Below are 24,141 nucleotides of genomic sequence, written 5' to 3'. Positions count from 1 at the left end.
AGTCCACGATTTGCGAACCACGAATTCGCGGGGGTTTACTGCTCAGTAGGTCACATATCCCATTCCTTGCAAGTTCATTAACTGAGAAGTTTACTTTAGCTCCAGTTTTGCATTTTATATTTGCTCTGGTTTCTGTCATATAGAATTTGTTTAGTACCTGGAATGACTGCCTTCTTCAAACTCTGTCTGCACAAAAGAAAATAAACCTGCCTTCCTGTACTGCCCTATAGAGAGGGCCAGAGAGTTTCTTTGTAGGAGAAGCTGGCACAGCTCATCTATATACGCAGTGGTGCAAAGTGTGCCCTCCTTTCTTTTATACACTGGCAAAATAAATTGAACTAACCCATATTAACTAGGACTGTATCCTCCTCTTCTCCAGTGCCTCCCAAACCATTTGTTTTCTCTGGTACCCTTCAGCAGCTGATGAGGACTGAGAACAGATGCAGAAAAGCTGAGGTTCAACTGTCAAGGTTTGCAAATCACAGCATCACATGAACCACTAACATTGTATTAAGATCTGGTGGGTGGGTGCTGGTGTCACCTGTCATAGCAAGAGGGCACATTGACGTAAATAACATGGGAAGCAGCAGGATGTTGGCAGTCTTTTACTGCTCCCATATTGTATCGATATCTAAACTCTGTGCCTCCTAAGGCAAATCAGAAGGCCCAAGCAGGCTGTTGCTCCCTGAAACACTATACCCCAACCTACTGAATGTTGGCGATGGGACCCCATCCATGCTCTACAGCTCTCAGTGAGGCTATAGAAAAATCTGAGCGGTGAAGGGGAAAGAGAAATTTGGGAGAATGCTCACAAAAAATAAATAAATCAAACAGACTGGGTGAGTAAATGCTACCCCTTCCATCACCCTAGACCGTCTCTTACAATATACTCAGTGCTACTGAACACTATTTACAGAGTTCCAGTCATTTCAGGAAGCATACTGCCATTTCACCAATCCTGGCCAGCCCCTGCACGGGTCCTGAAAGAGAAGCCCCTCAGTAAGTAAACTGTCTCATACTCTGCAGCTGCTGCAAAAAAATACAGAGTAAGCCAAGAAAGAAATAATTTAGTCATGATAAGGACATCTGCTGCTACAAGATAAGGTCGGGCTGCAGATACCTGGAAAAGGCTTTTGTGACTCTCTTCTGTGCAAGGCAGCCATCTGTGGCTGGCAATCCAGCCTGCAGTCTCCAACCTTCTGTGGCTATCTTTCTTCTCTAGCCACATTTGGCATAAGCACTTAATGCAGTATTTTGGATCCTCTCTTCACTTGCTGGCACATCAACAAAGACAGAAAGATTCTTCAGCACTGTGCGTAGACATGGCGATCCCACTGGCGACGGACAAAGATCAGACATTGCTCACCCTCGTCTCTGCGTCAGAATTCACAACAGCTGATGTCACCAGTGACCTCTCTCGACGGACATAGCGCGGTTTCCGAACTGAAAAATTCATGAGAGAAGTTGGTTAGTGACCAAGGCTGGAATCATGAAGCTCATGCTTGAGGAGCTATGCGAAGGTAACAAAGTACAGAACAATCAGAGGCAAGGCATATGCTAAATGCCCATCCTTCACGGGGACACTGGGAGTAGCAGGTAGTTAGTATACTGTTTCATTGTGCTATACACACTACTTATAGACAATCACTTTTAAACAGATCTTCTGTTGGTTAAAAGTGCAGCAGTTTTCATGACGATGAGCATACAGGCAGTTTGTTTACAGTGTGGTGGTGAGATGTACTGGAGCAGTTTCAAACAAACCACACTATAATGGCAACCAATGTAACATATACAAAGTATCATCTAGATTTGCAGTGGACTCGACATGGTCTGTGTTCCGGCAATTATGCCTGTGCCAGGAGTAAATCACTGTTTCTAAATATAAGTATAAGACTCTAGTGAGACCTCATTTAGAATACTGTGCACAATTCTGGAGGCCGCATCTTCAAAAGGATATAAAAAGGATGGAGTCAGTCCAGAGGAAAGCTACTAAAATGGTATGTGGTCTTCATCATAAGGCGTATGGGGACAGACTTAAAGATCTCAATCTGTATACTTTGGAGGAAAGGCGGGAGAGGGAAGATATGATAGAGACATTTAAATACCTGTGTGGCATAAATGCGCATGAGTCGAGTCTCTTTCATTTGCTGACTGGCAATGAGTTAGAGGGAGGAGCTTGGGCATGTGACTCAGAACTCCCCATTTAAGTTGAGGTAGGAAGTCAGCAGTTTGATGTCAGTTGGTGGCCTGTTCTGATGGAGTAGGATGGATGGGTCCTTCTTTGGAGGCTACTTCTAGGTAATTTATGGAAATCTGTATTATGTATTGATATATTTTATAAACAGCATTAGTGTTAATGTTTTTGTAGTGAGATGTTAAATTAAATTATATTATATGTTTTTTGATAGATAATCCCTTCCTGAGGAAGCACAAGGCGAAACTCGAGTAGAAGGGAAGATATTTGTAATTTTTGGCTTCCAGAAGTTATTATTTATGAGTATTTGCACAAGCACTTTATGACACCAGCTGCTTATTAAATGACCATCGGAGAAGCAGTAACCACCACAAAATATACGTTTATTTTATAGTTAATGGATGTTGGATTGTTATATGGTGGTACAGACATCAATGGTCTGATGGCAACCAGTGTTGTGTTTCTACACTAGAACACTAAGGCTGTGGGTCTGAGCACTATTTAAATTAATAATCAATTCTTTTAAATTGTGATATGAATATAGTTATTTAAGTTATTATCACAATTGAAAAAAATATATATCCCTATATTTATTTAATACAATGTTTCTATAACCATAAAGTTCTATGACATCACAATGCAGGTATAAAGAGCCTTAGCCAATAGGGAGAGGAGATAATGGTTACTGCAGATGGGCAGACTAGATGGGCCATTTGGTTTTTATCTGCCGTCATGTTTCTATAAGTGTCCATGTAGATGATGCCAAATGATAAAAAGTACAAAAGTAGCGCTGCACCTGTCAAATCGAAAATGAAATAGCACCCACACTATTGTACTTTTTATGATTTGGCATCATCTACTTGGACACTTATATTCAGAAACAGTGATTTACACCTGGCATGGACTCGACACAGGCATAATTGCTGAAACACGAACCATGTCGAGTCCACTGCAAATCTAGATGATACTTTGTATATGTTACATTGGTTGCCATTAAAGTGTGGTTTGTTTGAAGACTTGGCTCATTCTGCTCCTTCTTTAGATTTCCTTGAATCTGTGCAGAGTGGACTTTCTCCATTGTTTGGTGAGATGTACTGCTCATATGTAATCCAAGAGAAATACAGGGTAGTTTTACCTGAAGATGCTGGTGTGGGGATCATGGAGGCCTGAAAAAGAAGAGCAAAGGCCTTTAAAGCTTTTTCAAGCACAACTAATTTCCCAAACAAAAGAAAATTGCCTGAAATAACTTTGTGCTGGCTGCCATTAACCAGCCATTGTAACTAGGCGATGAACAGCAGTGGAACTGATAAGAGGATTTCAAAATGAGCAATCAGTTAATGAATAGCATATATGTCTAATTATTTTTCATCACTTCCCCATGAGCTGGAAGTGTCTGTTGTCTTCACCACAGGTTAATCTACCAGCCTGACTGATGACATTGCCTAACAGCAGGATAAGAATATCACTGAATGGCACTAGGAGCAGCTCTAAAGAAGGCCGGATCCCATTTCCTCAGTCACAGGAAGCCACTGCAATATTTTGCCAATATGGAAGAAAACCAAAGAAAGAAAGTATTGCAGACCATGCACAATAGCTCTCCCACAAGAACCTAGTGAGAAGAGGCACTTCAGAAGAGGATCTTTAGGCTTGGAGGCCCAAATTCCAATCCCCCCCCCCAACACTTACTGACCATGAGGATGGTGCGATTTGTCCATGACTTTCACCTGACTATTCCGTCCTTCCTTACCTTTTGATCGGTTTGATTATGAGGGTAATTTTCAAAGCTATTTATGCAAGCAAATAGTATGGCTGAAAACTGCCAACTTCAAAGCAGCTAAAAATACTGAAAGTATGCCAACTTCAAAGCATGTCAGGGGCATAGCTATGAATGAGCTTAGGACCTTCCACTTTTGCATTAGGCCCACCCAGCAGCCAATGGACTGGTTGTAAAGATGGAGAGGATCCCCAAGTCCCACCGGCTGAAGAAATTCACAGCCTACCCTGACTTGGCTCTCAAGCTAGTGAAAAAGCATGGCAATCAGCTGCAGTAGTTTTGGCTGATGATGCCAGTACTATAAGCACGTTCAGTTCTCGCGGCTCACAAAAATTAAACATGTGTGTGAGCCACAAGAACCGAGAATGCTGTAGTGACAGCATTAATGGATAAATATGTTGCTGCTGAATGCCATGCTCTTTCACTACACTGACAGTTGGGGTGGGCTGCAGATTTATTCAGCTGGCAGGGCTTGGGGACCCCACCAGCTAAGGCATATTTATTTTTAATGTTGTGGGCTGGGGGGTGAGAGGAAGGGAAGAGGAAAAGTGAGTGCCTAGTGCTCATCCCTCTTAATCATTAGCCCCTCAAAAATCAATTTCTGGCTACGCCATTGATGTGCACGTATATTTTCAGCCATTTGAAAAAGCCATTACTTGTCTGTAGCAGAGGTTCTCCAAAGACAGCAGGATATCCACACTGATGGGTGATGCCATCTGATGGAACCTGGTGCAGCAAGCACTCCCCAGAAGTCTTCTGGAAGCTCTAAGAAGCAGCTGTCCGCTGTCCTTGCACAGAAGAGCGACTAAAATGGTTAAGGGGCTGGAGGAGTTGCCATACAGTGAGAGATTGGAGAAACTGGGCCTCTTCTCCCTTGAAAAGAGGGGACTTGATCGAAACTTCAAAATACAGAAGGGAATAGACTTAGTAGATAAAGACAGACTGTTCACCCTCTCCAAGGTATGAAGAATGAGAGGGCACTCTCTAAAGTTGAAAGAGGATAGATTCCATACAAACGTAAGGAAATTCTTCTTCACCCAGAGAGTGATGGAAAACTGGAACGCTCTTCCGGAGTCTGTTATAGGGGAAAACACCCTCCAGGGTTTCAAGACAAAGTTGGACAAGTTCCTGCTAAACTGGAACGTACGCAGGTGAGGCTGGACTCATTTAGAGCACTGGTCTTTGACCTGAGGACCGCCGCGTGAGCGGACTGCTGGGCAGGATGGACCACTGGTCTGACCCAGCAGTGGCAATTCTTATGTTCTTAGGACCAGCTCAGTGTAATACAATAGCTAAGAGAATTCAACTTATAGAGTCAGCCTAGCCTGGGCATAAATAAAGGAAATGCAGTCTGCAAGCCAATTAGAATGTGTTTACCGATGGCAGGGCCAAAAGAAACAAAAAGCTGAGGAACTTTCTATGGGCTTTATCAGATAGAAGGCCAAAGCTTTCTTGCAGTCCAGAGTGCCAATATACTTTCACCTTTACAGGCAAGGGGTCTTGAGAAAAATGTTGAAAGAATGATTGACTGGTTAAGATGAAATTCTAATACCATCTTAGAAGGGAACTTAGGATGAGTGCACAGACCCACCCTGTTATTGTAGCATTTTGTGTAAGGTGGATTAACTACTATGAGGCCTGGAATTCACTGACCCTGTGGCCTGAAGTGACCATCACAAAAAACAAGACCTTACAGGTCAGGTTCTATAGATGACAGGTATCAAGTGGCTTGAAAGAAGCTTTCATCAGCTGGGTAAAGATAACATTGAGATCCTATGACACTGTAGGGGCTTGATGGGAGGTTTTAGCAAAAGCATACCTCTCATGAATCAAACGACTAAGGGTTGAGCAGAGATGAACTTACCTTCTAGGTGATGATGGTAAGCTCTAGCTGCATTAAGGTGAACCCTTACAGAGTTGCTCTTGAGACCAGACTTTGACTTTAATAGAAAGTATTCAAACAGTTTTTGCGTAGGGCAGGTGTTTGCTCATGGTTTTCCAGGGCACCCTAGTCCCAATGATTTAGATCCTGGTCACAAAGAAAACAGGGGGATTCGATCCATCCTAGACCTGTTTTCTTTGTGACCAGGACCATTTATTGCACTATTGTCCCTTGATACATAAATTCTGGAGATCGGTTTGGGGTCAAATTATTACGATATTGGAAGTTCCTTTATCGTTGTCATATGATATAATATTGTTTGGAACGGTATTATTCCCCAAGAGACCAATTAAGGCAACCCAGAATAAATTGCTCCTCATCATGACAGGAGTGGCCATGCAGCTTATAATGAAAAATTAGAAAAGTTGGGATAACTTAAATTATAGCTTTTGGTGGGAATCCTTATGCCAGATTTATAAGTTTGAAAATATTAATTCGTTACAGCTGGAACACCATAGTAAATTCTAACAAAATATTGTAAGATTTAAGTGTTATTAACATTATTTCCCTTTGATTCATGAAAGATTGTTGTACACATCCAGGAGAGGCGGGGGGGGGGGGGGTTAGGGAGGATGGGGGGGATAAGTACTTATATAATATTTGATAGAGTGTAGTGTATTATATTACTTGATTGTTATTCTATTGCACTATGCATTGGATTTCAAAAATGAATAAATAATTTTTTTTTTTTTAAAGAGAACCCATTGGATTCAGGTTACAAGGAGTCACCTTGTTTTGGACAAAATTCAACCTCCTTCTTATTGGAAGGTTGTCCAGAATAGATACAAGAATTGCAACTATGTGCACCCAGAGCCAATCAAAAGCTTGTTCCTTGTTTGACTGATGAGCTGACTGGGACTTTTAGGCCCCTTTCTGCATCTGGCAGGAGCAAGAAGCCTAGTTATTTTAGGGAGAATGAGAAAAACCTATGCCTTTGAGAGAAGTAGGCCCTCCATTGCCCTCCAACAAAGAACCTCCTGGTTGTGGAGGCCAGGAGTGAACCAGGATAGCAACTTGATCTGAGAACACTTCTTGCTGAGGTTTGTGACCTCTCATCTTGTTACCAAAAATGTTGTCTCAGCAGCACAGGGAGAGATGTTTGTTTTGAGCTCCCTGAAGAGGATCGACTGGCAGCTACACCCTGATCGTTGTTGTGCTGATCTTCTGCACAAAATAAGACAAGTAGTTTCTGCACTATTATCTGCTTTTTGTTCTTTGCATTGAAAAGAGTCATTTTGAACTGGCAAAAAGGAGGTTTTTTTTATGCCCATGAGGTTTTGTTGGGGCAAGCCCTGAGCTGCTGTGGTGGCCTGCTTATGCTACATTTTCCGAGGCTTTTTCTGCCTTTTTTGCATTGAAACTAACTTGTGCAGGTTAAGTTGGTTTGGTTTGTGATTGCTGGATTTTGATGGTCTCCATTTACTGCACTACATTTGGTGAAAGTGTTACTGTGTTACTTTGTCTCCTCAGGACAGAACATCTACCAGTTTCTCCTGATCGGCTGGTTCTAGGTCTGAGGCATGCAACCAAGTGAGTTTGTGCAACTCAGTACCCATGGTGGAGGCCCTGGATACCAAATCAAACGTACCATAGGTTGTTTGGTTATTAGCTGACAGAATTCCTCGGTCTTCTCTTGAGGCAGAGATACTGCAAACTCTGCCACACTATGCACAATATTCTGCAAGTGCATGTGCATTAAAAACTGGTAAGCAACTATGCGAGAGGAAAGCAGTGTTCTGAAAAAATTTTCCCCCCAAAACTCCAAGGTCTGGGCCTCCCTTCCTCTTGGTTCTTTTGAAGAGTGGATTCAAAATAATTAAGGTGAGGAAGCTGGAGCTCCTCAAATCCAGAACTTTCTGGACAGTATACAAAGAATTGACCTTTTTATTTACCTGCAGTACAGAAAAGGGGGCGGGGTAGGGATGGTCTTCACTTACAAAGGCTTAAGAATTCTGTGCATGGGCACTGTCACAGCTTCCTTCAAGAGGGAAATAACTAACTTCCTAGTCACACAAGAAGTGACAGTTGCACATACTTTAGCAGAAGGGGGAGTGTGTGGCACAGTGGTGTTAGAGCTACAGCTTCAGCACCCTGAGGTTGTGGGTTCAAATCCCATGCTGCTTCTTGTGACCCTGGGCAAGTCACTTAATACCTCATTACCCCAGGTACATTATTAGATAGAGTATGAGACTATCAGGACAGATAGGGAAACCTGCTTGAGTACCTGAATGTAAACCACTTAGGGCTCCTTTTACGAAGCCAGGTTAGCGGCTTTATTGCACGCACATTTTTAGCGCTCATTAACCCCTGCGCTAGCCGAAAAACTAGCACCTGCTCAAGAAGGGGCGGTAGTGGATAGTGCGGCCGGCAAATTAGTGTGCTATTACACGCGTTAAACCGCTATTGCGGCTTCGTAAATATCCAGTCCTACCCTAGCTAAGATAATATTCAAGCATCTTTCTGATTTCATGTGAAACTTTCTTTCAATTAGTCCCCTTATTTTCTGACTCTTGTTACTCTATCTTATCTATGTTCCATCTTTGCTTATACTCTATGTTGTCTTTCAAAATGTTTTATTGCCTATCGTGTTTACAATGTAATGTAGCATACTCTGCCATACTTTGTATTGGTATTCAAATATTTTTACTGCTGTAATTGTCTATTGGTGATGTTTCATGTATCCTTTTTGTACATTCCTTAAGTGACCTCCTTCCAAAAGATGGTAAATCAATTCTAATAAATCAATCAAATTGAAGGATGTCCAGTGTCTTGTTGTTGGGTTCATCCTCCTCCAAAATCAAATGGGATGGACCTAGCTATCTCCCTGATAAAATTAAAAAAGGAGAACTCCTCTGGAAGCCACTTTCTCTTTTCATGTAGAAGGATCAAGGGACCCCTCCTCCGAAAGAACCTCAGACACCCAGAAGTGGTTAGAAACAAACTCATAAAAGTACTTGCCAGGAGGCATCTGAATCTCTGCCTGTATCACATGTCTGATAAGTAACTCAAGCCTGGGACGAGAGTGGTGAGGTATTGGGCATTTCTGCTTGCCGAGGCTTCCCCACCTGAGGGGTTGGAGATTGACACTAGTGCGGTGAAAACTGGCTCTGAGGCCCCTCAAGGTTCTGGGGTTGATATGCTGCCTGCAGACAGTGCCCCTACGCCTCTGGGATGGGTTGGAGCCAACATCGATGCCCTAGATGCTATAGCCTCATACCAGGCCAAAAGGCACCACATCTCTTCCTGGGGCTTTGTCCGAGTCACTCCTCAAGGGATGTCATCAATGAAGGATGGAGCTCAGCCAAAATGGTCATATCCTTTGAAATCACTGGGGCTGTATTGATGATCTGGTTTCAGCTCAATGGAGGCTGTAACACCACTACAGGCTGTCACAGGGTGAGAAGTCCTCCTGTAGGAGTACTTCAGCATATTGATGACTTCCATACCAATCCTCAGTGTTTTTGATGCTATGCCTTGAAGGGGATTGATGCCAATGCTTCCTGGCCTACTCCCAAAACATAGCACTAGAGTCCCTTGCTGTTGAGGACAATGACAAATCTTTCCTCACCCTCAGGAGGGAGCTGGAGGATACCCGAAACAGCAATCACTATCAATGCTTGAGGTCAATGAAGATGGAGGCCCTCTCGATACTGAAGTGTTCCCAGTGACTGATGCAGCTTCTGGAGCAATTGAGACTGATGCCTCAGTTGTTGGACCAGATCCTGAGTGCTAAAATTCAGTTTGGACTGCTTTTCTCAACCTCTAATACCTCTTTTAGACATCTATGAATGGAGTTTACATTTATGAATGGAGTTTACAAGAAGAGGTTTTATGATTGGGCCCCAGACACTGCAGGCACCAATTATTGGTGTCCATGAAGGCCACAGTTCAGGTGCACTTCTTAAAACCAATGGGAGTTTTCTGGGACATAAGAGGAAAAATAGATGAGGTGAAATCAAATGTTTCAATGGTGGGAAAAAAATAATCCACAAATAGGGTGCTTGAGGCCTAAGGGAGTCTCGTAAGTCATGGGAAAAAAAAACCAACTTAAAAAATACCTAAAATACCTACCTAGAGAAATGAAAGGGAAGAAGAGAGAAGTGTGGCCCTGTGTGAGACATTTATAAACTGAATGCAATTCATAAGCGCCATGAAACACAGCAAAAACTACACAGAGGCACAAGATGAAGAGCAAGATGGAGAAAACAGGACTAAGCTGGTCCTAAATGACAATGGCAGCTGGGAAGACATGCATATATGTATAGTCAGCTACTTCCAAAAACTTCCAGGAGAACACTAAGGAGTGCTTGCCACATCAAGCTCTATTAGATATCAGTTGGGGATATCATCCTGCTTGTCCTCAGAGAAAGAGGTATTCAGGTAGGTGCATTTAGATTAAAGGAAGAACAATTTTCCAGTGAATGCATGTCATTCTGCACCCCTTCTATTTCCACTATCAGCAGGGACAATGTAACCAAGAGTCAGAAAAATCAATATATAAACAAAACAGACCGACTCTATAATAGTAACTCAACCCACGAGGACCCGTTGTACAAAAATTCAGCTCAGAGATATAAAACTCTAAAGAGGAAGAGGTGACCCCCTCTTAGAAAAAGAGTTTATCTTCCAATCATTGCTTCATAATGTAACAAACGAGTCCAACTCAAAGGTATAGATGATTATGACTGTGTATATGTCTCAATATGCATTCAAAGAGCTTTCAAAAAACAAGCAAAATTTTCTGCATTCAGGTGAGCACTAAAAAACTTTACATTCATATGGTAAGTTCTCAAAAATACTTATCAGGGTCCCGACGCGGCTGAGTGCTAAAATTCAGTTTGGCTGCGTCGGGACCCTGATAAGTATTTTTGAGAACTTACCATATGAATGTAAAGTTTTTTAGTGCTCACCTGAATGCAGAAAATTTTGCTTGTTTTTTGAAAGCTCTTTGAATGCATATTGCATCATTATTGAGACATATACACAGTCATAATCATCTATACCTTTGAGTTTTATATCTCTGAGCTGAATTTTTGTACAACGGGTCCTCCTCGTGGGCCCCTTCTATTTCCTGCACGAATAGCAGAAGCAAAGTATAGTATATGGATGCTGTTAATGAGTGGACTTTGCCCTTGCTCATTTTCGAGGAGCAACTACGAATTGGTAGTTTCTCTTTAAAAATTTGCATAAAGTTCAAGACGTAATGCTCACATAAGGGGTCATTTATAAAGCATTTCCAGCATGTAAACCATATTTTACAGAGGGAAAATGGCCATAATAATGCTGGTATATACACATATACAAGTATGCATGCTAATAGGAACACATAAACTTTTACAAGATCAATGCATATGTGTTTCTGTGTTTCTCAGGGTGGTGACTGAGCAGAGCACCAAGGTATGCATGTACTTGCACCTGCCTCAGAGTAGATATAACTTTGTGTGCGCATTTGTGCACTGCTGGGAATTATTCTAGGAGCCTACTTTATAAAAGGTGCATATGCATGTATATTGCCTTTATAGAATACACATTTTAATGACACCCTGTTGTAAAATTAATCTCAACTGTGCAAGCTGTTTTGAATATTGACAGTGTATTAAAACAAAAGCAACATCTGATACATCGACTTAAACCATCGCAATGCATAAATAGTCACAGAACTGTGCTCTCCTAGACAGATACACCTGCTTTTCTGTGTCCATGATCCTGTTATTAAGGCCACAGAAATTACACGACCTCAAAGGCAAGGCTGATGACATGTATATGAACAGCTCACTCGGGCTACAATCTGAAATGTGGGCTCTGCGACCCCAAATTATAATTTAAGCAACATAATCACTTGGAGGGTAATTCTATAACTGGGTGTATATATTTGGGTACTAGGAAGTCGGTTCTATAAAGGAAAGTAGCCACTTACTTTTCTTTATAAAATACTAGTACAAGTGGTCAATAACATGTTTATATTACACAGCTGTAGAACTGGTGTAAATGCTCATGCCTAGATTGCAAAAGAAATGCATATAAATTATAATATACCATAATCTACAAGTGGTAAGGGTATGTGCTACCCATGCCCTGCTCAGACACTACCTATTTAAACGCTCACTCGCAAAATATGCGCCATTGCATCTTAGTCAGAAAGACAATCTAAACACATTCTTGATGCCTAGAAGTAGATGGCTCCTTACAGAATTATTCCTATAAGAGGTAATTCTATGAAATAGATGTAAACATTAATATGTGTAAATGATTAAAACGGCATGTTTGTCTTGTGTGCATATACATGTATAAATACCAAAACCCATCTAAGCACGATTCTGCAAATACGCATGCATCTTACAAAGCACATATTTTTAGGTCAATGGTTCTTAACCAGTGTGTCAGGATATACTGGCGTGTCCCCAAGAGGTGGGAGGTGTGTTGCAAAAACTTTGGTGTAGAAAGCATGCATGTGCTTCCTTTCCAACCATCAGTGCCTGCAAGCTGGGAAGATCATAAGACTCTTGAGTCAGGTTCTTGAGATCCTTGTAACTGCTCCCTATTTCTTCATCTCCATTACCCCCAATAATAACTGCTGCCTCCAGCCCCAACTGAAAATGTTGCAGGTTTGCTATCCATAGATTCTGTTTGCTATATAGTTTCTGAGTAGCCTATTTGCAGGTTTTTTGTGATGCTTTACAGTATCTGGCAGTGGAGGGATTTTGTGTTGCTGTTACTGGAGTGACTAGAATTTGAAAAAAAATATTTGTTTTGTTGTATGACATGTGAGAAATCTGAGATTGTGTTGAATAAAGCTTTTTCATATGGGATAGGCAAATTCATACTGAAATATTTAGGCATACAGCTGTGAATTTTAGTGTTTGTCCTTTCACATACATGAACCTTGTGTGTCAGGTGTGTCATGACAGAAGAAAGATTGAGAATCACTGTCATAGCAGAGTCTGGATGCAGCATGATCAGGACTCCCACTTACATATGTAACTTATAGAATATTTTATGCAGGTATCTCTAGCGTTTAAGTGTGAACAATTAAGCCAGCTCTATGGCTGAAATATGTGTCATGCTAAGCTATTCGGTGCCTACTTTCGTTTATAGAACAGGCACCTATATACATGGTACACTGTTAAAGAATTACTTCCATAGTGCTTCATTTTCATCTGAGCCAAAAGTGGCCATCTGCTCTATGCAGATAAGCTTTTTTTTTTTTTTTCCTTTTTACTAAGGCCTTGTAGCATAAAACAAAGCAAGTGAGAGGTGCTCAGTATTATCAGAAAAGAGGGCTTCTTGCATGCTTGCTTACCGTTTCGCTGGGCTGCAGGATAGAGGCTAGGGAAGGAAAAACAAGCTATTATTATTAGAAAGGAAAATTACTAGCAAAATGTTCAAAGATTGGAAAATGAAGGTTGAGTAAATCTCAACCCATCTAGCAAAGGTCTGACATGATACAAATGCATTTTAGGATCCTTTAAAAGAAATGCACGTGAAACACAACTTGGCATCTGAGTCTTTTAACATTAGAAAGTTTCAGTGTCACAGGAAGCCAATCAAGCTTCTGATCCACCTGTTTTCCCAAAACTTGTTCATTCTAAGCTAATGAAATTTCTTCACTTAACTAGCAGAGGACTCAAAGAAACTTTTTTCAGCTTACAACATCCAGGTGTTCATTTTCAAAGCACACAGACTTACAAAGTTCCATTGTAACATACCATATTTTTCCGCTCCATAAGACGCACCTGACCATAAGACGCACCCTAAATTTAGAGGAGGAAAAGAAGCAAAAAACCTATTCTGAACCAAATTCTCCCTGCCAGGCTCTGTACCCAACCTCACACTCCTTGCCAAGCTCTGAACCCTGTACCCCTCCCTGCCAGGCTCTGTACCCTATTCCCCCTCTGCTGGTCTAGTGGTAGGCCGGGACAGGGCAAAGGGCAGGCAGGCCTAGTGGCTGGCAGGCAGGTAGGGACAGGGCAGCAGGCCTAGTAGCAAGCAGGCAGGGGCGGCCCCCCCATACTTTTTTGAATCCTGGCAGGGCCCTCTGTACCTTTTTGTTCTCCCCACCGGTACCTTTTTGTACTCCCAGCGCTTCTCTCGTTGGATGGCTGCAGCAGAGAGAGAAGCGCCAGGAGTACAAAAAGGTACCAGAGGGGAGAACAATAAGATATGAATTACAAGGAAGTGATTAGGTTAAAATGCAACAATTTTTGATAAATCAGATAAACTCCAACATCAAAATGATGCTGTGCAGGCATTCATCTCCCCCATACCCTAGAGAAATATTTAATTAATCATCCAGACATGGAAACAAAGATCCTAATCTGTAGTCTCCTTTTACTATCCGTGAACCCACCTGGCAAAGATTATTAGTAAAGAGTGACCAAAACCCTTTTTTTCCTGTCAGCTGAAACAGCTGAAACTTTTGGCCAAAACTGAAGCCCAAACCAGACCAGTTCCCAAAAGGAACAGCCTCCACTCCTTCCCCTTGAACCAAAGGAGCTCCCACTTCTCCTCTCCCTCTCTCCAAACAGAAGCCCCCCCTCCAGGAACCACCCATAGGCTCCCCCTGTCTCCAAAACACCTTCAAGTCTTATCATTCCTCTACGCTTACTCTTCATTTCTTCTCATACTAACAGCAATGCACACATACCATGATTCTCATAGTGTCCTACAGACCTTAACAGAACTGGCACCCTCACCTTGAAACTTAGTAGTTACCGTATTTTTTGCAGCAGCAGTGAGAGGCAGAGCGGCGAACAAGGCAGGCGTGAGCTTTTCGCGTGCAAGCCTGGTCCCACGCCGCTGCAGGAATGACTGTCATCAGTTATTGCAAGAACTGACGGCAACCATTCACACAGTGGCACGGGACCAGGCAGGCGCGTGTGAAGCTTCTGCCTGCCTTGTTCGCTGCTCTGCCTCTCGCTGCTGCAGCCATCAATCGGGGGAAGCGCCCAGAGTAGAAAAAGGTTGCTGCCATCCAGTGAGGGAAGCACCAGGAATACAAAAGGTACCGGGGGGGGGGGGGGGGGGGGGAGAGAGTACAAAAAGGTAAGGGGGAAGGGGGTTGTGGTATTCGCTTCATAAGACACACCCTTATTTCCGTCCACTTTTTTTGGGGGGGAAAAAAGTGTGTCTTATGGAGCGAAAAATACGGTATGTAACTTTATAAGTCTATGTGCTTTGAAAATGAGCCTCCAAATAATCTAAAAAGAAAACTCTATGTATTTGTGGAAAGAAAAAGGATTAATGGGGATGATACTGTGGTTAAACTAAACTAAACTAAACCTTAGGTTTATATACCGCATCTTCTCTATAACAGTAGAGCTTGGCACGGCTTACAAGAAATTAGAAAGGAGAACAGATACAATATGGATTTGGAATATTATGGAGAGGAGCGGAATTTACAACTTTGAAAATAGCCAAGTTTTCAGATGTTTTCGAAAGGTTGGAAAGAGCCCAGATCACGCAGTTGAAAAGGAAAATTATTCCACAGCTCAGTAATTTTGAAAAGTAGAGCCCTTCCCTAATTTGCCAATGTAGGTAACGCCTTTCAACGTAGGAAAGGAAAATTTAAATTTTTGAGTAGATCTGGTAAACTGTGGTGAAGCTGCTGATTCAGAAATTCAAATAGATGATCAGATTTTAAATGCTGAGGGCAAAGAAAATGAAAACATGTTGCAGCGGTGACCCAGAAGAATATAGTCCTGGAGAGATCTTCCTTTCTGAGCTTTGCTTAATCAGGAGAGTCTGACACGGATATGTTTGTGGCACCTTTGGAAGTGGCACTTAAAATATATGGGCAAAATGACAAAAAAAACAAAAATCTCAATTGAAAATTGTTCATTCCTATTGGCTCTTATATCATTAAATAGCATGGTGTTTTTTTGTCAGTTATTAAGATGGCAGCACAGATGTCGAAGCTGTAATTTGAGACGGCAGTCGCCTTTATACAGTTTATATTACTCTTTTTGAATTAGTTATAATTTAAAAAAAATATATTTTTGCAAAAAAATCTTGCAATTTTTAGCAAGTAATAATAAACTTTTATTGATTATGACAGGAGTCGCCATACAACATATCACCAAAAATTGGAAAAATTATAGTAGACTTAATTATACATTCTGGTGGAACTCATTATGCCATATTTACAAAATGGAAAGAACAATTGCCATACAAAAGGGAAATTATAATAATTTTAAAAAGATCTGGGGGCCATTCACAACTTATTGCAATGATTAGATGCCATTTTTCATTGAAAGAACATTTTTAATATGGGGGGTGGTATAAAGTTTTATTTAAGGTTTAATCAAAAGATAAGAATGTAATATTTATACGAAATTTATGATTAAAATATTGGTGGGAAGGGTGGGTGGGGAGGGAATAAATTTATGTTTTTAAGATAATAATTGGAAGAAATTCAAGTGATGTGTATAAATTTAAATGTTATAATATTGTGCACTTGATGTAAGATGAAAAATGAATAAAGATTTTGAAAAAATATATATATATTTTTGCAGACTATTGATTATGGTGTTTTCAATAAAGGACACTGTGGTATGCAGTATTTAAAAATTTTACTATAAACTGCAGAAGCCAGTTTATGGTGGAATATGGAACCATATTGGAGAGTATGAAGAGGAAAGAATAAACATATTTGGACACGAACTGGATGTTATCCTGGGACATTATAGTATCACATCACAGTATCAATTGTCTTTTTTTAAATATTGTATGCAAAGATTTGTGGTGAAATTGTTGTATTTCAACTACATGGAAGAAACACCTCCACAGAATGAAGATCCACACTAACACAGTGAAACTGACCAAAATATGTTGCAATACTTTATTGTTCAAACTCAAATGATGCGACACGAACGTGTTTCGGCCCTTTGGGAATCTTGCTTGTTTCAAGACATTCTACACTGCATTTAGACCGTTAGTAGCTACACTGGTGAAACAACTTGACAGAGAAAGAGCAAGACTCCTGATGCAGGCCATAGGGTCGAAAAACGTTCGTGTCATTTGAGTTTGAACAATAAAGTATTGCAACACCTTTTGGTCATCTTCATTGTGTTAGTATGAAAATTGTTGTATTTATCATGGGTCGATATTACCCAGATAAGCACATGAATTACATATAAAAATATTGCTCGAAAATGATTTAACATGAGTTAAAGTTTTGTTGTTTCCAAGTGGCATTAAACACTGAAAAGGCTGGCATACTGCTTGTGTGACAGAGCATGTGATACCAGTGTTGAGCTGCACTTCATCTGCTAACACTCTGATTCCTTTACATAAGAGGTGTCAGGCCAATCGCAGTTGGTTCCATTGTTTCAAAACAGCTCCTGGTTTTACCTCATTGAGCACATGGGCTTGCCTTTCACAGAGTCACAAACCCATGCATGTAATTGGATAAAATGGAGTGGATTTCATCCTGTCCTAGAAAAAGCGGAATCAACTGGTAACCTTCTATAATGGAGGGCATGAGACACAGAAAACACTCGCAAATTAATATAAATGTTGTGATGTCTCTTTCCCAAGTGCAAACGTTAACACAAGCAGAACAATGATGTGTTTTGTGCTGCTTGGCACATAGGAGCCCTGCCCTGCAGTTTCCTGCACTGTGTCATCCTCATCATCCTTCCTGCGTGCGGTGAGCCTCCATGGCACGCTCCTCTGCATTAAACAGCCCCACCATCCAAAGATTTTTAGTCTGGAATTTGAAAGTAGTTTTATAGCTTTCCTGCTCTGGAGATGAACAATTTATATTCTGGGCTCACGCTCTACTGATCTTCCTAAAATGTATACAGTAACCTTTCAATTTACTTTTTATAGGATTTGTACTGAAGAGATTCAGGGACACATTCAAGAGAGAAAGATAACATAAATCCACATTACTAGCATCAAAAGAACGATAGATACAGAAGGGAAAAAACTCAACAGAAAGAAAGGAAGAGAAAGACCAATAAAGAGAAATAGATTAAAAAAAAAATCAACCTACTAATATGGGAAGTAGAGCAGAACACATGGGTCCAAATTCAAACATATTATGGAACTGCAAAATGAAATTATTCGTTCTCTTATAGTTACAGTACTGTATATCCCATCTTATCAATCCCAATCACATTAAGCAGTTAGCAACAATTTGAAAATAAAATTCATAAAATTACACTGGGCCGGGGTTAAAATACCTTAACGTGCATTAAGGGAATTAGTGTGTGTTAACCACTAAGGCCCGGATTCTGTAAATGGTGCCATTATCGGAGGATGCCTAAAAAAAAAACAATCATGCAACGGTGTGTCAATCATGCAACGGTGGTATTTGCAAAATTATAGCTATGAGAAAAGTAGATACCTGAAATGTAGGCCAGGGTTTTAAAGGTCTACATTTCTGGCGCCTACCTTTCAAGAGAATCGTGCCACTCCAGCATTAACCTTATTGATATTGTAGTTTTTACCCTTTTGTCTCTTGTATCTGTGAGTTGGTCTAATGTATTGTTTTGTAAATACCTATTATTATTTTTTAATTGTACATCACCTAGAAACCCTATATAGGCGATTTAACAAATCTGAAATAAAACTTGAAACTTGGTGTTAGGTGTCGTAAGGCACCTCTATAGGCAGGATAATGGTGGCCTTTTTGGAGGTACCCTAAGGCACTTGTTTTTTTTTCTTTTTTAACCTTTTCCTATCGTAATAAATTTTACGTTACGCTGGTTCCAATCGTAATTATTTTAGCAAAGTTTTGTATTGTTCACCGTTATCATTTACGGCTATTGTAAACATAATGTAAATAAGTCATAAGTCTGTTAATTCAAATATTTTGTGTTCCTGGCTCTTTATTAGTCCCTACAGACTGTTTATCCATTGTCTATGTCATTTTTGGAATGTCCCGTCATCCGGGACACACGATAGGAAAAGGTTAAATTGAGTTTAAATTGGTTTTTAATTGGCATAGCCAATTAGTGTACTTATTAAACCAATTAATTTAGGTGATAGCAGGGTATCTATCACCACCTAGCTTTGGGTATCATTTTTAGAATCGGGTCCTCAAAGCCCTATAAATGGGCTCTAGAATTTAGTGCATGCTAATTTCCTAAAGATGTGTTAAAGGTACATTAAGCCCTAACGCTGTTTGAAAAATTCCACCCCACTCCCCCCTTAGAGGGTATTTTTCAGAGCTCTATAGGCTGGTGCCAAGTGTCCAGGAAATTTTACCCACAGATTTCATACTTATTCTCAAACAGAAAAAGCATACACATTTTCCCTTTGAAAAACTGCCTTGGCAAAAGTACCACAGAGATTTCCAGATTCTATGAAAATGATAAACTATGTGTGTTATTGCTTACCTTGATTGAACCCAACCCTGAGCTTGTTATTTAAATCCTGTGGGTAAAAGCAAGCACATATTTTTCTCCAGGAAAAAGGTGGGTAGGTAATTTTCAGATAACCCAATAACCTGGTAAGTGGTTTTTGAGGACAGTCTTCCCTATGGTGAGCCCAGATCAAGGCGTTAGATTAGTTGAGTTGGGCTTTTGCAGTAAACAAATTCCAAGTACACAGTTAAGAAATGAACATTATCATATAATATCCGAGACTAGGTCTGGCACGTAAAGTAATGATGTTTCTTAACCCTCTCCTTGAGGCATGCCTTGCCAGTTAGGTTTTTGGGATTAACACAATGAAAATGCATAACAGAATCTACATGTAGGCCAAAATTCTATAAACGGTGCCCAAAGGTTTTGTGCTGTTTATAGAATAGCATTTGGCACGAAAATCCATACCCAGTTTTATGTGCGAGAATTTACACCATGTGAAACCCAGTACAAATTCTTGTGTCCCAGATTACATGCAGATCACACTTACTTTATAAACCCGTATGTTAATTCCAGGAATGTCTTGATCCACCCATGTCCCTCCCATAGCCACACAAAATTTATGCGCAAACCCCAGCACCTAAAAATATGTGCACACATTTTAAATAATGCCAGATCAGCACCAATTATTAGTGGCCAATTACTGGTGCTAATTGGCTTGTTATTCAATTAAATTGCACATGAAAATTGGGCACCCCCCAAATTTCTGTGCGCAATTTTGAGTGCCATATATAGAGTTAGACTGATAATGGATTTTCAACACATGCAAATTTCTTATACTTATTCACCTGATAATCCTCCTCCAGGTGAAGGTTGAGAAGCACTGTTCCAAGTATCTTGAATAGAGGAAGTTAAGTCCGATAAAGATGAGGCTAGGATAGCAATTCTTTTTTGATGGTGGTGGGAAGGCTGAACTTGATGTTCCAGCAGATGCCATAAACTTAGGCCTCCTTTTACGAAGCTGCGATAGCAGTTTCTAGCATGGGGAGCCGCGATGAATGGCCCGCGCTGCTCCTGATGCTCATTGAGTTCCTATGAGCGTCGGGGGCAGCGCGGACCGTTCAGCGCAGCTCCCCGCGCTAGAAACTGCTATCGCAGTGTTGTAAAAGAAGGGGTTAGTCTGTTCTAGAGAGCCTCTTCTAAGAAATTTACAGAAATAAGAAAATAATTGATTTTTTTGTGCACTTTACCATCTTAGTGCAGCATTCCAAACATACCTTTGTTCCTTCTGTAGAAAAGATCTGGAAGTATGTTAGATCGCTTGAGGTAGAAAAAAAATGCCACGGAGAAAATTAACAACAGACTTATGAAGAAGGTCCCCAGCAGAAGAGAGGCTGCTATCTCTGGCCCTCCTGTCCAAGGAAAAAAAAGAGCTGGTCATACAATGGCTGAAGATAGCAAGACATGCTAATGCAGTCCTGCATACACCTCTCATCCCAAACCTGGAATTTGAAAGTGGTTTCATAACTTTCCTACCCTGGGGATAAATGATTTATAGTTTGGGCTAACCCTCTGCTGATCATCCAAACCTGTCCCGGAGATTCCATAGTCAGTCAGGTTTTCAGGATATTCATGTTGAATATTATGCACAAGATAAATGTACTGGGTCTTCAGTACATACAGATATATTTCATACATGGATCCATGGATCAAGACATTTAGCCGGTAAGTATTGGCTTGGCTGGCTAAAGAGAGACTGGGGATTGAATTTCTGGCTGCTAGATATAGCCCCGTTGTGTTCAAATACATTTTCACAAAAAAAGTCTAGAAGGTGTCATCTTAAAACATGGGCAGAGCTGCTTCAGTTTCTTGTGAAAGTGTATTTGAACATATCAGTGTTTTTCACAAAACCGTGTTTTTCAATGCTAGATATAGCCCCAACATTGAATTTCCAGGTTCACTGCCAGCTGCAGGATGTAGCTGTCCGAAAATTGGCCCCATTGGCTTTTTTTTATAATCTTTATTTATTTTAAATTCACCATCAAGTGTACAGAAAATGCTTACAATAAAACATCACATCACTTGAAATAGCACATACATTTCTTAAAATTGGCCCCATTGGCTTTAAGAACCAGATTTTTGTACAGTGTGACTAACCTGAAAAATCAGATATGTTTACCTGTTTGGGAACCTCACAGCCAGTCCGTGGATTTTCTAAAAACCTGGACTGGCTGTGAGGTTCCCAAACAGGTAAACATATCTGATTTTTCAGGTTAGTCACACTGTACAAAAATCTGGTTCTTAAAGCCAATGGGGCCAATTTTAAGAAATGTATGTGCTATTTCAAGTGATGTGATGTTTTATTGTAAGCATTTTCTGTACACTTGATGGTGAATTTAAAATAAATAAAGATTATAAAAAAAAGCCAATGGGGCCAATTTTCGGACAGCTACATCCTGCAGCTGGCAGTGAACCTGGAAATTCAATGTTGGGGCTATATCTAGCATTGAAAAACACGGTTTTGTGAAAAACACTGATATGTTCAAATACACTTTCACAAGAAACTGAAGCAGCTCTGCCCATGTTTTAAGATGACACCTTCTAGACTTTTTTTGTGAAAATGTATTTGAACACAACGGGGCTATATCTAGCAGCCAGAAATTCAATCCCCAGTCTCTCTTTAGCCAGCCAAGCCAATACTTACCGGCTAAATGGCTAAGTCATTGCAGCCAAAGATAGACCTACTATTTAGGTGGGTCTAGCTGGCCGCTCAACTTATTCAGTCGTTAGTCAATGAATATTGGCGCTTGGTGCATGGATTCTGGATTTGAGGTTTATGGGTTTTTTTAACCCAAAAAATGTTATTTCCTCTCTAATCCAGAAGTAAAATTAACTCACATTTCTGCACCCAAATCTAGGATCACACTAGCACAGCCACATTGATTAACACTAACTCCAGAAATGTTATTCCATCCATGACTTGAGACACAAATTTTAGTGTTAATAAAAAAACAAACAAACCAGTGTTAAGCACTGGAGACTTTTCCAAACTTCCCTCCAATTCATTCATTTAATGGAATTTTCAATTTAGAATACATTTTCTGTGCACTAAAAGCCTTCTTAAATCATGAATTAAGTTCAGCTTAAAAAAGTGCACACAGCTTAATTCATCTTATTACATTGGCCCCTGAGAACACAAGGCGTTGTCTAAAATACACTCAAGGTCTGCAAGGCAATAAACCTCTACCCATGTTACCCATGTTCTTACCCATGTTGCGGAGGTATGGATGTACAGTGCTTACATTCATTTTCAGATCCAGGCCATGAAAACTTACTGTGAAAAATAAAGCAGATAAACCTGAACTTTACTTGCCAAACAAAAGCAACAAATTAAATAATAACTTGGCAACTCACTACTTAATAATGTCCCTTCTGATTTCAATGTTTGGGTGTGTTTGTGTCCATCCATGCCACTGTGCATTTTAAGTGTTATGAATGTACACATCTGAATTATTCTGGAAGAACTTATTATCAGGGCTGAATTTTTATTAAAATCTTTAATCACAATCCCTCCTGCCCTCAGATCTAACATCTCTCCTCTGCCACCTTCTCATTGTCCAGAATCTCTCCATTCCTTCCTCCCATCCATCCCCAGATCCCTTACTTCTCTCTCTCTCTCTCCCTTCCCTTCCATCCACTCCCCCCCAGGGTCCAATCTCTCTCTCTCTTCCCTCCAGTCTCTCACACTACGTACCTGGACATCATGGAGATGCTGGGAGCTCAGGCTACACTGCCAAACCCTGTAGACCAGTGGTTCCCAACCCTGTCCTGGAGGACCACCAGCCAGTCGGGTTTTGGGCAATGGCGTACCTAGGGTATGTGGCACCCGGGGCCCATCATTTTTTGACACCCCCCCCTGTAAAAAAATATTTTTTGTAATGACCATGAATCGGAATAAATGGTCAGAATAGAAACAGGCAGTGAAAATTTTCTTATATTCCAAACATAACATAACATAAATTATGTCTGAATTGTCATGACATCAGAAGTACATATGGAGTAGTTGCAGGTGATGCTTGGGACAGTTCCGATTGTGTTAGTTCGGTTTTATGTGTTTTTTGAATAGAAGGGTTTTTATTTCTTTTTGAAGGTTTTGCAGTCTGTGGTCGATGTCAATTGGTTGTAGAGTTGGGGGTCGAGTGTTGCAGCTCGAATGGCTAGGAGGTTGTCGAACAGTTTTTTTCTTTTGACGTTTTTGGTTGGAGGGTGTGTGAATGGTGCATGAGTTCTCCTATGTCTGTTTGAAGTGGATTGAATTATTTAGCTGAAAAATTAGTTACCCCCTCATCCCACACACATTAATTCTCTTTCATTTTTGTTCCCATTATAAAAAACACTGATAAGTTCCCAGAAAAAAAATACATTAAAATAAGAAGTGAAAACAAAGGCCCCTACAGATGAGAACATAACATAAGAATAGCCTAACTGGGTCAGACCAATGGTCCATCATGCCCAGTAGCCCATTCTCATGGTAGCCAATCCAGGACACTAATACCTAGTCAAAACCCAAAGAGTAGCAACATTCCATGCTACCGATCCAGGGCAAGCAGACACTTCCCCCATGTCTTAATAACAGATTATGGACTTTTCCTCCAGGAATTTGTCCAAATTTTTCTTAAAACCTGATTTTACCATAACTTCTGGCCACTTCATTTTTAAGTTTAGATCTTTCCTTTCAAACAGAGACCTTGCTAGATGTCAAATACAGCACAAGGTAACTTCACATGGACTTAGCTGTGCAGGAAATGCGAATCTCCTCATACACCCACCATATAGTGCAAAAATGTGCAAAGGTCTGTTTTTTTCTTTCGATCACTACATAGCCTAATGCCACACAAGCAGCGCTGTTACAAACATATTC

The 24,141-nt window shown here is 40.6% G+C and overlaps 1 protein-coding gene across 3 annotated transcripts in view; it reads right to left on the bottom strand.

Annotated features, from left to right (window-relative positions):
• Positions 1 to 1,050: 1,050 nt before the first annotated feature.
• C15H1orf159 (chromosome 15 C1orf159 homolog) overlaps positions 1,051 to 24,141 on the bottom strand; it is a 54,537-nt gene continuing 31,446 nt past the window's right edge. For 2 of the 3 annotated variants that reach the window (XM_033922177.1, XM_033922178.1), the window contains exons 5-9: positions 22,489 to 22,578; positions 20,498 to 20,632; positions 13,211 to 13,236; positions 3,330 to 3,360; positions 1,051 to 1,443 (exon numbers count right to left, since the gene is read on the bottom strand). In XM_033922177.1, coding sequence (XP_033778068.1) covers positions 1,352 to 1,443; positions 3,330 to 3,360; positions 13,211 to 13,236; positions 20,498 to 20,632; positions 22,489 to 22,578 — 374 coding nt within the window. In that variant the 3' untranslated portion in view covers positions 1,051 to 1,351. The remainder of the gene's footprint in view (positions 1,444 to 3,329; positions 3,361 to 13,210; positions 13,237 to 20,497; positions 20,633 to 22,488; positions 22,579 to 24,141) is intronic. The other variant, XM_033922179.1, reaches the window with a different exon arrangement.

Source organism: Geotrypetes seraphini, chromosome 15, assembly GCF_902459505.1.
Source record: "Geotrypetes seraphini chromosome 15, aGeoSer1.1, whole genome shotgun sequence".
Classification (NCBI taxonomy): domain Eukaryota; kingdom Metazoa; phylum Chordata; class Amphibia; order Gymnophiona; family Dermophiidae; genus Geotrypetes; species Geotrypetes seraphini.
This window is presented reverse-complemented; position numbering and strand designations above follow the sequence as displayed.